The sequence below is a fragment of the Penicillium hispanicum genome (genome assembly GCF_028827665.1).
Source record: "Penicillium hispanicum strain IBT 35686 chromosome Unknown utg000004l_segment0_segment0, whole genome shotgun sequence".
In the NCBI taxonomy this organism is placed as follows: domain Eukaryota; kingdom Fungi; phylum Ascomycota; class Eurotiomycetes; order Eurotiales; family Aspergillaceae; genus Penicillium; species Penicillium hispanicum.
This window is the reverse complement of record NW_026623196.1, coordinates 1216231-1229369: the sequence shown is the minus strand read 5'-3', so window position 1 is coordinate 1229369 and position 13139 is coordinate 1216231. Positions and strand designations below refer to the sequence as shown.

At 53.0% G+C, this 13139-nt stretch overlaps 6 protein-coding genes across 6 annotated transcripts; 2 read left to right on the top strand and 4 right to left on the bottom strand.

Annotated features, from left to right (window-relative positions):
* Window positions 1-115: 115 nt before the first annotated feature.
* N7459_004210 (uncharacterized protein) lies at window positions 116-1075 on the bottom strand (the record flags this gene model as incomplete). Its single annotated transcript, XM_056943394.1, has 1 exon — window positions 116-1075. The coding sequence occupies one exon, from the start codon at window positions 1073-1075 to the stop codon at window positions 116-118; it is 960 nt and encodes a 319-aa protein (XP_056800277.1).
* A 154-nt stretch (window positions 1076-1229) lies between these two features.
* On the top strand, window positions 1230-1892 carry N7459_004209 (med21 domain-containing protein; the record flags this gene model as incomplete). Its single annotated transcript, XM_056943393.1, has 2 exons — window positions 1230-1271; window positions 1332-1892. The coding sequence occupies 2 exons, from the start codon at window positions 1230-1232 to the stop codon at window positions 1890-1892; spliced, it is 603 nt and encodes a 200-aa protein (XP_056800276.1).
* Window positions 1893-2752: 860 nt separating this feature from the next.
* N7459_004208 (DEAD/DEAH box helicase) lies at window positions 2753-6259 on the bottom strand (the record flags this gene model as incomplete). Its single annotated transcript, XM_056943392.1, has 1 exon — window positions 2753-6259. The coding sequence occupies one exon, from the start codon at window positions 6257-6259 to the stop codon at window positions 2753-2755; it is 3507 nt and encodes a 1168-aa protein (XP_056800275.1).
* Window positions 6260-7289: 1030 nt separating this feature from the next.
* N7459_004207 (1-phosphatidylinositol 4-kinase LSB6) lies at window positions 7290-9666 on the bottom strand (the record flags this gene model as incomplete). The annotated part of the gene is made up of 2 exons (XM_056943391.1): window positions 7290-8120; window positions 8179-9666. The coding sequence occupies 2 exons, from the start codon at window positions 9664-9666 to the stop codon at window positions 7290-7292; spliced, it is 2319 nt and encodes a 772-aa protein (XP_056800274.1).
* An 854-nt stretch (window positions 9667-10520) lies between these two features.
* N7459_004206 (uncharacterized protein) lies at window positions 10521-11180 on the bottom strand (the record flags this gene model as incomplete). The annotated part of the gene is made up of 2 exons (XM_056943390.1): window positions 10521-11004; window positions 11059-11180. 2 exons carry the CDS (start codon window positions 11178-11180, stop codon window positions 10521-10523), a joined length of 606 nt encoding a protein of 201 aa, XP_056800273.1.
* A 234-nt stretch (window positions 11181-11414) lies between these two features.
* N7459_004205 (putative GATA transcription factor (AreB)) lies at window positions 11415-12809 on the top strand (the record flags this gene model as incomplete). The annotated part of the gene is made up of 4 exons (XM_056943389.1): window positions 11415-11431; window positions 11474-11564; window positions 11860-12045; window positions 12138-12809. The coding sequence occupies 4 exons, from the start codon at window positions 11415-11417 to the stop codon at window positions 12807-12809; spliced, it is 966 nt and encodes a 321-aa protein (XP_056800272.1).
* Between the last annotated feature and the right edge of the window lie 330 nt (window positions 12810-13139).

Below are 13139 nucleotides of genomic sequence, written 5' to 3'. Positions count from 1 at the left end.
GCCCAGTTTTCCAATGGTCGGAATCTTTTATACCCACGAAGTTTTGAAGTCCATGTTATGACAATGTCGATATTTCCGTTTTTCTGGTATCTTGTTGTATATGTTCCACTGCAGGTCACCGTTTCCGTAGAGCATCAAGGACCCGCTTTCTGTGTATCTCAGACACTGTCCCATCTGGCTTCGTGTCACAGAGACCATCCGGGAAAATACTTTCGACTGTATCGAGAAGCACATTCTTCTCAGTGTCTGCCAGCTCTGCACCCAAGGACGCTACCCATTGCTCCTCAGAGCGAGCCAAGTCCCGCTCCACATGATCCATACCAGGAATATCGCATCCGTCCCACGTCAGCGCAACCTCTTGCGTCAAGGACTCAGACTCGGGATCCGTTTCTGGAGTCCCGTAGCGCGTTTCCACCCCCAGTGGCGATAGTCCTAGCTTCTCCGCATTGGCATTCCACAGCACCTGCTTCAGTGTCCCATCCCGCTCGACCGTCATCCAGAATAGCGGGTATGTGCTCCGTGCCAGTGCGTTGCGAACGCCGCTAGTTGACTCGCGCGGGCTCACCAGCACGCCCGCCGTCTCGGACGTGCGCCAGCCGACAGGAGCCTGGCGAAACGTCCCCTCGAGCTCGCGCACCAAGTTTGGACCGAGCTTGTCCTTGAGTGCCTTGCATTGCACTAAGACACGGATTGCACGCTCATGTTCCCGTTCTGGTAGGTGCCAGGTCCCTACTAGGTCGACACCGGCATCGTCGCGGCCGCCGATGCGGTGCAGGGCTAAACCATAGCGGCGTAGGCTTTGGAGGACCGTATATTCGTAGTGTGTACCGACGTAGACAGTACTCGTGGTCGGCAAGCCTATGCGCTCGGCATAAGAAAGAAATGTTGACAGGCTGTTGTGGTTTTGGGAGGGCGGAGAGGGCGCGGAGGGGAGCTTGAACAGGCGGCGGGTGAAAGGCGTGATGTCATGGCTGATTCGGGAGTTGGAGAAAGAGCGAGATGCCACTATCGGAGAAATCTTTCTTGATGGTGACAAGCCGGCGGCGAAGCCATGGCGCAGGCGCAAACGTCGCATTGAGTGATGTCGAGAAGCAGGAACGCGCCCTCACCGCATTTGGAGCTTCTCTCCGCATTTCCGTCTCGGCGCCGCAACATCCAAGATCAACCCGTCCCTCCACTATTCTGACCTACCATTCCTCGGTTTCAGCAACCCCTGAAGGTCGATCAGGATGGCTGACATTCTAACTCAACTCCAAACATGTCTTGACCAGGCAAGCTCTCCTAGTCAGGCAATGACGACTCTCTTTGCCTTAACTGACTCGCAATAACAGCTCGCAACCCAATTCTACGCAACTCTGGGCTATCTCACAACGTACCATGATAACTCGCCCGCAACACCACCCCCGAATGTCCCAGATGCCGCTCCGGCCTTAGCAAAGATCTCCAAGAACACCACCTCGCCTCCAGTCCCCGCCTCAATCGCAGAAAAGACAGGAGCAGGTGGGAGCGACGCCATCCAGGCGCAAGCATCACCTCCACCCCCAAATCCCCAGCAGCCCGGCGCAACAGCAGAAGACGCCCAAGTCCTAGACCCCAATCTTCCTCCGCGGCCGGACTCACCGCGCACCTTCGCGAGTCGCCAACGGGAACTGGCGCGGGATCTGATCATCAAGGAACAGCAGATTGAATACTTAATCTCGGTACTTCCCGGCATTGGTGCATCTGAGGCGGAGCAAGAGGCAAGGATTCGGGAGCTGGAAACACAGCTGCGGGACGTGGAGAAGGAACGCACGGCCAAGGCGAAGGAATTGAAGAAGTTGCGCGGACGACTGGAAAATGTTCTCGGTGCTGTCTCGGTGGGAATCCATGGTGATGGGAAGTATCAGAAGTGAGCTTGACTCCTTTCCCAATCAGGAGGGCGAGGTTGAGCTTCGGATACCCACAGGACGCTTTGTTTTCTGATATTTTGCATGGAGGATGTCCCGGCGTTATGGATTTGATAACTTATGCCATTCAGATACCAATTGATAGAGTCAATGAGTGATGCGTTTGCTAGGAGATTAATCATTCAAGAGAGCCTATTTTGTGTGCTCATTAGGTATGTCACTATTGACGTATACTCACTAGACAGATGCCAGTCGTCTCTCCAAGACAGCCTCGCCCTTCAGGAAATAATCGTGTGGTCTGCTAGATCACGGTGAGGAGATTTGAAAGTCAATATTGTCATGGGATAGGAAATGCTCCGTTGGAGCAAATGTACCATGCTCTTGCATGTTGAGAGAAGTCGATGATACAAGAAGCCCTGGGAGAATGTAGTAAAGGCAGGGGAGAGCATGGGATGGGGTATACTATCACTCCCTTGATAACATGCCATTCCCTGCGGGTTTACCAACCTGGTCTATTTGGTGAGAAAAATTGGGATAGCAGGATGAAAAGAATGAACTGGCATTCTAAGATCCAGGTATCTATTGGGGGAACGAGGCATGCATGTATAGGCCATAGGGCCTCAAAAGCAAAGGGTAAATAAGCAGGGGAAAAGAGAACCTCAGTGTATGTGAAAGGGCAATAAAAAAAACACGCAGAAATTCCAGCGCTAGTAAGACCATTCTCCTTTCCCGGGTATCAAACGAATTCATAAGATCAAAGCCACCGTGTCCCCGAACTTGAGAAAAATCCAAAAACGGTCGCTAGAAGGTAGATTGCAAAGCATCGGGGCATTTGCAGGGTATATGGCATCAGGTCGAAATCATGACTATCTGAAGAGGGCGCGGTATTCCCGCATTCGTTGTTCTTGGACTTCGCGCTTGTCGAGCTTGGCGCGATTCATGCTCATGTCCGCAAGCTGCTGTTTCTTCTTGGCCAGCTCGAGGATCTTCTCCTCTATACTGCCTTTCATAATGAATTGAATTGTCCGAACGGCGCGTTTCTGACCAAGTCGATGGACGCGGTCCACGGCCTGAGCGACGGCTGCTGGGTTATATTGAGGTTCCATAATGAAGACCTGGGATGCAGACGTAAGATTCAATCCCACTCCACCTGCACCGATGGTCGCAAGGAGGATAGTGATGGAGTCATCATTGGCAAAGGTGTGAAGGGCCTTGCCACGGGCTGCCAGAGACATCGTCCCGTCCAAGCGAGTGAAACTGTCAAAGCCATTGTTTTTCAGTGCAATCTCGATCAGGTCCAGATGCGATGTCCAGGCTGAGAAGATCACAGTCTTGATTGGGGGTTCTCCAATTAACTTCGCGCTCTCAGCGGCGGATTCTTGCAAGTGCTCCAGTAAGGCGATAGTTTTTGTATGAGGACCCTCATATTCGCCAAACATCTTGGTGCTCTTGCGATTTTTCTGTTGGGACTGTTCATTCTCGAACGCTTTGAGTCCTGCGGATGTGATGGTGGAATATGTCATAGGTATCCAGCCATCACAAACTTGGCACTTGAGGTCGGTTTTGGATTGTGAATCAAAGGCGGACTTCCAGCCTGAGAAGCAGTCCGGGCAAAGCACATCGAAGCACGGCAAAAATATAGCCATTGCAGCGTTCCCATCAACCTCCCCAGTATTGGTTAATGGTTCATCAAGAGCCTTAGTGCATAGGGCGCATTGATCCCCCGACGAAGCTTTCATCAAGGAGAACATCCCAAACGCCTTCTTGTCGGTCGCTGCAGACGTGTCGTCGGAAACATTTTCTTCCAGGTCGATAGCATCGTGCATGCTTTGTCCCTTAATCCGTTCGCGATCTTCAAGGTCAAGAAGTTCTTTCCCATGGGCACTGACCTGGCGGAGAATCATCATGGCCTTGAGCACATGATGGTACATGCGACCGCCCATCTTTGCTCTGCTCTCGCCTGCAATCACACGCATCATGACGTTCGATTCTTTGCGGAAGAATTCATGCAGTTGGCGTTCCTTCTCCGAGAAATCAAGTAATATAATTTTATCTTCACGAGGAGGAAGATCAATGCGATCCTTGACTCGACGTAGGGTGAAAGAATCAACCAGAACCCGCAAGCTGGCGAGAACATTGGGGTCGCCTGTTTTAAAAGGGCTCAAAATATGTTGACTGAAACGGGATCGGTCATCATAAGGGAAAAGACCCAAGAATTTAGTGACAGACATCAGGTCTTCGAGGCGATTTTGAACTGGCGTTCCAGTCACAGACCAACGACGTTGTGAGTAGAGACTCAAAATCGCCTTGGTCTGCTGTGCATTCTGTTCGCGAATTGTATGTGCTTCGTCCAAGACAATTCGAAACATGTTCATCCGAGCCAAAGGGCTTTTGCCGCGTTTGGAATTCCGACCGGAGACCTCACTAAGAATGGTGCTGTACGTGGTAATCACCAAATCATAGGATGAGAGTTCATCCAAGTCTGTTGTCCGCGAGGAGCCATGGAAAACATAGTATTTGACCGATTCCGGCTCAAGATGCTCCTTGATCTGAACCACCCAGTTGTTGACTGCACTCAGAGGAACGACCAGAAGTGTCGTCCGAGTGTTGCGAATACCTGGAACACTTTTAATGAGATCGCTAGAAGGTGGCATATTTTCCCATTCGTCAGCTTCCGGCAGCGAGGACAAGGCTAGGGAAAGAATGCTTAAGGTCTTTCCGAGACCCATCATGTCGGCTAACAGGCCACCAAGGACCTGTGGTGGCTCTTCAATCAAGACGACCCCACTGAGAATTTCCTTGTATTGCTTGCGGCCATTGGCTTGATATTCGATCCGCCACAAGGAACTGTTGTCCTTCTCTTCCGGTCCGAAAGTTCGAGGCTTCTCTTTTTGAGTCATAAACCAAAGGGCTTGTTTCTGATGCTCGAGCAAAGGGGTCTTCACTTGGGCAGGTGGATCCATAGTGGGAAAGCTTGCACTAACAAGTTGATTGAGCATTCTGGTAACAGAGTCAGTGACTTCTTCTGTCGTCCGAGCCTCGTACTTAATCGCGTTCTTTCGATCACGCGTAGTAGTGCTTGTTGAGGCCATAGCAGCTATTGCTCTTCTCTTCTCCGCATGGGGGTTGAAGACTGGCACGCCGGCTTCCACGGAGGCTGCAATTCCCAACCAGACATTGTATTGGCTTAGATGTTTGCCAATGATTTCTGCACGTTGACGCTCGCCATATAGAGTAAGCGAAACTCTATAAATTCCGGATGTGGGCTCCCACGGAACCTCGCCTGGTATTACATTTCGTATTTCCAGGCGTGCAACGATATCAAGCGGTATGACAGGCGAATCCAGCAACTGACAAAGAGCGTGGGCAGTTTTCGCATCTATGGCACCGAAGACCTTTCCATGAGGATCTGAAACATTAATTCGAAAATCTCCTTTGCGTGGCTCTCGGTGTAGTTCAATACCCATGGACGGCCACTGATTCTCCCAGATGGATGGTGCTTTGGGTTTCGGAACTAGACTGGCGTTGATCATGGCATTCTCAATCTTGCCATAACATACTCTCTGTGTACTGAGATCGTTTGAGCCGGTAACTTGAAGTTCGTCATCTTCATCATTTCTTGGGGTACCTGCAGCTTCCGCCGTCAAGTCCACGATGGCAGATAGTGATGAAGGCCCGGTGATGGGCTGGGTTTCGCCCTCTTTCATGTAATTTCCGAGTCCACTATCCCCGGAGATCGTGATAGGTCTTCTTGCGGTCACAGACTTGGTAGTCGAGTCGTCTAATCTCATTTTCTTCACTGGCTGATGGGTTCGTTGCTCCACGCCATATACGTCCTCGATCAAATTGCGAGGAAGAGTGCCACCATCGCCATCGCTGAGGTCGTGGTAGCCGCGCTTCGCATCGCTTTCGTTTCCTTCATCATGTGCGCTGGTGAAAAGAACGGTCAGACCGGGATCGGGTTTCGTCACATTCTTCTGTCCAGGGCCCGGCGAGATCGGAGATGCACTTGTAGGTGACTGGTGGATTGACGTAGTGAAGGAGCGCAGGGCAGGAACGGTCCCTGGAGGAGCGATCGAAGGGGTAGATCCACGAGGAGAGCTGCTCGCGGTCTGTTGGTCCGAACCTGTGGGGAGTGAGCCAGAAAGTTCAGATGTAATCGTCGAGTCCAGGTCCATGGGGTCTGCGGAAGGAGAAACAGAGGGTGAATTCGAGTCTTGTGTCATCTCGCCAAGTGGCTCATGCGCCACAGGGTCAGGGGGATCGGTCGTGTTTCCAGGGGTAGGAGAAAGAGAAGTTGTGTCTGTACCCTTAGCTTGGACTTGCTTTCTGTAGCCCTTGGGGTCCAGCAGCATGGCCGCGTTGGAGGCCATGGCACCTCAGGTGAGTTGAGATGTGAGCGATGTGAATTTGTGAGTCAAGGTTCACGATTCGCAGAGAAAAAGAGAGAGGCAAGAAAAGGTCGGTGGGGTGAAAGTCAAGGCAACGACTCGAGGCTGATGAAAAAGAGCAGCGCACAGGTGATCGAAGAATCGAAGGGTCGCGGTCGAAGCGCACACCCATGAAAAGCCGCGACATCTGATAAAAAATCGTGACTGAAGTGAAATGAGGGAGTTAGGTATTCACGCCTCGCGACCCGTGGAGGATGTCAGGTCGGGAGCATCAGAGCGCCGAAGGGCGGCATGACCTCACACTGGACACGGAAGATCCCGCCCGGGCGCCGATAAACCCGCCCTTATCTAAAGCCGCACATCTACCTACCTAGGTATGTAGGTAACCTTGCAACAGCCACTGAATGATTCATCCAGTCTCCTCCCTGATCACCATTCGACATGACACCCCATACACTCACCAATAGTGCCTCACATCCAGTGCACATCGAGTGGCACCTGTGGGATACGATCGAGTCCAAGGACCCCCCTCCTGCACCCACATCTCCGTGCACGCACAAACAAGGCAAAAATGGACAAGCATACAAATGCTCACAACCCACAGTGAATTACACTACGTATGATGATCCTGAAGAAGACAAAGGTCGGGACGATGGTATCATGGAATTAAGTCTCGTCATATATGCTACACATGAGGCGCTCGATCAATGCGCCACAACCCAACCGGAACAGCCAGAGGAGGTCTATATACAACACAAATACCCCAATCATGAGCTTAGCGCGCGGTAAATCTGGAAAGAGACACATGTGCGAATTGCCGCGGGGACAAGTTCTGCGGTATGTCTGTAGAAGGAAAAAGAAACTGGCGCCAAGTATCGAATCCTGGGAGGGCTTCGCATGACTCCGAGAAGAGAACGCTAAAACAAAAGCTGCGAATTAAATAAGAGGAAATGCAACGGCATGAGGAGGGCGGAAGGAAAAATGAGAAAGCGAGTGCTTGATCAAACGGGGTTCAGCACCATGTAAAAACTGGGTTTTTGCTCTTGACGGCCTCTAGACGCTCAACAATGACTTTGCGCTGGTTGCCTTCCATCCCCTCAGCTGCGGCATACCCGAGGTCGCCCTCAAGATCGTCACTTCCAAAAGTGTTGACATGTGGGACACGGAAAGACAAGGAGCTGCCGTGCTTGTGGTGTTTATTTGGTCGAGGGGGAAGTTCAGGCCATCCATCCAGAGACCTGGCATGGGCACCATTGAACGTCTGGCGAGAGAACCCGTTGCCATTCAAAGTCGCTGGACTGCCGATTGAGTCAGCGGCTTGACTGTCTGAGCGGCCACGAGAAAGCTCGAAACGATTGGGATTGGGAAGCTCATTCGAGGTGGGGCCTAATCCGAGCAGGTCGTGCTCGTTGGTCGACATGCGACTTGAAGAGTTGGACGCGCCTATGTCCATTTCTTCAGCATCGTCATCGTAGTTCGTGGCTTGGCGATTTTGCATGTCCATGGAAGGTGCTCGCATAGGGATAGCGACGGGCACATCCACCAAGTCGTCCCAAACACAGACTCGAGTCCGTCGAGTCAACTCAAGCGGGCCATGATCGGGATGCTTGAGAGTCTCGACCACGTTCCAGGCCTGGCCCTTCATGACCGCGATCTGACGGGCAAACATGCTTTCTTTAAAATCGTCATCCTGGGAGAAGACTCGGCGCAGGGCCATCTGGGTCCCACTCCACCAGGCCGTCGAGGTAAGCAATGGGAGGAAATGTTCCCGGGTTCTTTGCGAGAAAGGCTGGCCAATCAGGGATACCGGAAGGAACAGCCATCCAAAGGGGAAACTTCGCCACTGCAATTATTTAGTAATTCAGTAATGAAGCACGGAATGCAGGGAATGTGGAACGTACGGCATCTGGGTGTTTCCAAGGCCACGACAAACTGTTGTCAATCGCACCGATCTGAATTGAAGCTTGCTGCTCCGATGAGGCCAGCGGAGTACCCGTGCGACTCACTGCCATCATTGTCTCGTGTCGCCTATAGGGATTGGAAGCATTGGTTCCGTTTGAATTGACGGATACGGGCCGAGGAGGAGGCAGAAGATCATCCTCATCATGCTTGGGCTTTGCCTCATTGGATTTCGGGGGATCCGCCACAATGGACACTTGCTCGGTGCCCCAGTCGATCTTGATCATCCAGTTATCCAGACCACGGTCCGTATTGCGCATGATGTAATCCAAGATCACCAACTTCTCTAGTTCTTCGCGAAATGATTGCTTCAAGTTCTCTGTCCAGTTGAATCGACGCTCGCGGCTTTCGTCGCGCGGGTTTGGGGAGGGTACGTAGCCGTTCTCGTCGTCGTCCTCATCATCGGACTGCATCCCTGAGGGGCGGCACGCTTCGTTCCAGGGCCGTTTCTTGCGTCTGGGGGCATCCTCGGCACGAAAGCCGGTATTGGTTTGATCAGGCCAAGGGTGCTCACGCAAGAAAATGTTCGCATCCTTGTATCCTTTCAAAAAGACCTGGAAGCTGCCTGCTTTAGGAGGCAGAGGCTTCATTCCCTTCCACGCTTTGCGTCGATCCCAGAAGTCATAAAAGAAAGATTTCGAGGACAAATAAACGATATCGGTATAAGGAACCATATTCGTGCGCAGGCGAGCATCGAGGACGTACGCGGCAGCTTCAGAGACGTAGGAGAGGTTAGGAATGAGGCACGCACGGCCAAAGAAACAAGGGAACAGGTTGCGGTGAATCCACTTGGTCCATTTGGGATTTCGCGAGGCATATGGCTCTTCATCCTTGGGCTTGAAGACACCAACAACCTTGCCATCACTGTTTCGGGCAAAGTAACTACCCGAACTTCCCTGCGAGATCATCCGGGGGTGAACATCGAGCTCAATCGCCAGACGCACGCTCTCAATGATTTCCTCAAATTCAGCTCTTGCTCGCCGCTGCTCGCCCTCAAATTCATCGGATTCGAGCACCTCCGCAGTCACCGGGCGAATACCGTCCGGTGGCTGGAAGACGGAGTGGTAGATCTCGAGCTTCTCCTCTTCGTGGGACTTGCCCTTGACGCGGTTGATCTTGAATTTGGCTGCAATTTCTTCAGCCCATCGCTCAAGACGCGCATTAATCGCCTTGATGTCTACACCGGAGTTTCGGCGGCCCCGGCGGTGATATCCACTATGTCTGCGTCGATGGCCGGGGGGCGTGGCGAGACCGGACGCCTGCATCTGGGCTCGAGAGGAAATGGGAGCATAGCGGGGGGCAGAGGTTGACACCGTGGAGGAGACGGCACCAAGGTCGTCATCTTCGGAGTCGTCGTGGAGGTAGCCGCGCTCTTCCTCTTCTTGGGCGAGGCGGGCGTAGCCCGACGTGGCAGGACGATTCTTTGGCATCGTGAAGGAGAGATCTATGGATGGGAGGCGGAGTCGAAGGCTAAAGGAAAGAACAAATGTCGACGAAACGAAAGACACGAAGAAAATTTCAATCCATGACGCGAAGCGGCGGGAAGGGTTCAAGGATCGAGGCAGAAGTGAAGGCAGTGAAATAACATCCCGTCATGGCTGGATTAAAGGCGCCGGCAGGGGGTCGTCGTTACCGGTCATTTACTCTGGCGGTGGCGCCGGACATGGCAAAATCGCCAATCACTGGGAACATGGGCCGACCCAGGTTTCTGACAGGTGGTAATACAGATACGCACCGCCACAGTCCCCCCCCCCTAAATCCACCGCATAAAAGGGGGTTGCAGGTTGCACAGCTGGAGCATCACGTCCAAGCTTCTTTCGTGGAAGACTCAAGGAATCAACAACAGTTGGGAAGCTGGAATATCTACTGACCAAATCCAAGCCAATTGGCACCAGCACAGTATGATATGAGTTTTCACAATCTCTATTCAACGCTCCAGCTCGCATGCTTCATAACCGCTGCAAACATGGCTGGGAGTGCATAATTATATACATAGAGCAGATATCAGTCTTGAGTTGAGTCTCGGAGAGATTCTGATACATCAGTTGCTGCAGGCGAGAATGAAACTCAAATATGGTCCATGGATTGTAATTTGACGACGTCCTACCGGGGGAGAGAGCATCCACCATCTGTACTTGAGAACACCCGTGCTACAATCATCCTATCGCGCAGACATGCGTGTAGACCAAGGACAGGATCAGAACAATTACTCCGGTGAAGACATTCCCAAGCAGCCGCTAAAAAGCGGGAATTATTGGAGGAACATGCCAGGGTTTTCGTGTAATTACGGGCTCGGGCCCGAGTATGCGGCGCGCGATAAGTGATAATTTCGATACGCGCGATAATAACAACCGGGATAAGATCCCAATTCCAAAGTTCTACACTGCACCTTCACATCCTCCCAGTGTTCCCCATCCTGCGTTCTCTCGATCTCCACGGGCGATTGTAGCCCAGTCATTCCTTTCATCTCGTTTGTCGTTGACAGTCTGGTTCCCAGGAAACCACCCTCGTCACTGCCTTCGGTAACGAGGATCTTTGCCGTCCTATTGGCATTCTCGACGACCACCTGAACACCCTCGCCTTTCTCTTCTTTCGATTGCATTGCGGTTGACCAACCCATCCCACTTCTCTCGACTTCATCAACACCCTCGCGCGCGACATTTTTACCCGCTGGCTGTCTTCTCTCCTCCCCCCTTGTCCTCCAATTCGGTCTTCCTCGGCCGGATTTCCATCGAGTCTCGTCCTCGCCCTCCATTGTGGCTTCCATCCTTTATCCGGCGTCGCCCATCGACCCGGCCCTCAAACCGACCTCTTCCGCACACCAGAGCCCCGAGCTCTCGCGCTTCGACTCGCCGTCCGCAGATACCCCCGCCGCCCAGCCGCCGTCGTCGAGTGCAGATATCCATAAGTCGTTCTCGCCCACGCTGCCTGATTTGAGCAACATCGGTAAGATCAACGGCTCTGAGTACAAAGACAGCTTCCCTGGCTCGGTCTCTGGAGGCACTTCTCTTCCAGCATTGGCGGCGCTCGCTTCGGTCGCGTCCGCTCCTACCTCTAATCTACGGTACGTCTCGCGCGATATAGAATCTGCGATCGCCGCCCCAGGATTTTCGATGTGATGGAGACGCAGATTCCCCTCGCCAGCTGTACACCCCTCTTCTGTGCATGGAGGGATCCAATGGGCGCAGGGGAAATGTACGCAGATCTATTGGCTAACCAAGTTTTTTCTCACCACAGCGAGTCCAGTAATGCGAACGTGAGCATGGCGAATATGACCTACGCGACCTCGTCCCCAGCTGCGACAACGGGCGGCCAGGGCAACAATCCTGTAAGTGGGACCTTGCCTTCTTTTTCATGCTTCTTTCCTATCTCCCATCTCCACTATCCACTATCACGGTTTTCACCACCGCGGCTTATCGCGGGCTTATCTGCAACGCCGGACTTTATCAGCGACTCGCCGGGGCTTGGCACCACCCGATCCGTGCACCTCTCCCTTATCGAGCCCATCAAATCTCTCCCCAATCTTATCATCGCACACCCTCCCATCTCATTCTTCCTCTCGTCCTCTCTCATTCCACACCATGGCGACCACTTTGGCTGATGACAAGCGACCTCAATTACAGCCCGTCTGCCAGAACTGCGGCACCTCCACCACCCCCCTGTGGCGCCGCGATGAGCTCGGTTCCGTGCTCTGTAACGCCTGCGGCTTGTTCCTCAAGCTGCACGGGCGGCCTCGTCCGATAAGCCTGAAGACCGATGTGATCAAGAGTCGCAACCGTGTGAAGACCGGACAGGGCCCCAAACGCAAGGTGAGTTCGCGACTGGAAGAATTTTCGCCCTGTCGTTCCTGGCTCCTAGATAAGAAATTTCCCCATTGCTGACACCCATTGCGATCTGATAGTCTGGTGGCCCCATTGACGCCAACGGCCTGGCAGTACAATCGGAGGCTGGGACTCCGCCCCTTGGCTCTCATGGATACCGTCGCGCGTCGCGTAAGATGTCGCCGGGTCACTCGGATCGGTCAAATTCCCCCTTGTCGCGAACGGAGACGCCTGGATTTGCCTCGATGCAGGCGCACAACTCCAACATCGCGCCACAGCACATGTTTGATAGCGTGACCCGCGGGGACAGTGCCTTGAACTCGTCCGGCAGTCTTCCTTCTCTTCCACTGCGTCAACCATCTCCTTCCGCTGTTGATCGCCAGCTCGACTCTCCTCAGACATACGAAAGCCTCCTGGCCCTCAACACGTCTCTGAAAACGCGCGTCAGTGAACTCGACCTGATCAATGAACTCTTCCGCGGGCGTGTCGCGGAACTCGAACAGAGCGATGCTAGCGCACGTCGGTCGGAGATGATTGCCCGGGACTCGGAAGCTCGCCTGCGCCGGTCCCTTGAAGAATCTCAGCGTCGCGAAGATGACCTCAAGCGACGTGTCAGTGAGCTTGAGCACCAGCTTGGCAGTGGTGAGGGTGACAGCTCAGAGCCCCAGGCCAAGAGAATTCGCCTGTCGGATGTGGTAGAACAGTCCTCCGAGGAATCTCCGTCGCAAGCTAAATCCCCGAAGAGCACCTAGTCTGCTTCATCACCTACTCGATGCGGTTGCTTATTGGCTGTCGCTTCGGCCTTTCAACGCTGAGCGGTTGCTGGCTTCTGCGATCTTCCCTGGTCTTTTTGATACCCTTCCCCCCTCCCCCGACTCTTTCGCCATTGGCGGCTGGAATTTCCAAAAAAAAAAAAAAGCTCAAACTGGTTGATTCTAATTTCCTTTCCTTCTCTCCCTTCTTTTTTCTTTTCATCGCTTCTGATACTGGTCGGAGGCTTTGCAAGAGCTCACTTTCTAATTTGCTTCTGGCCGCGGGTTTGTGTACGAAGTTTTCCAGTATGGTTCTAATACAGCGTTTTA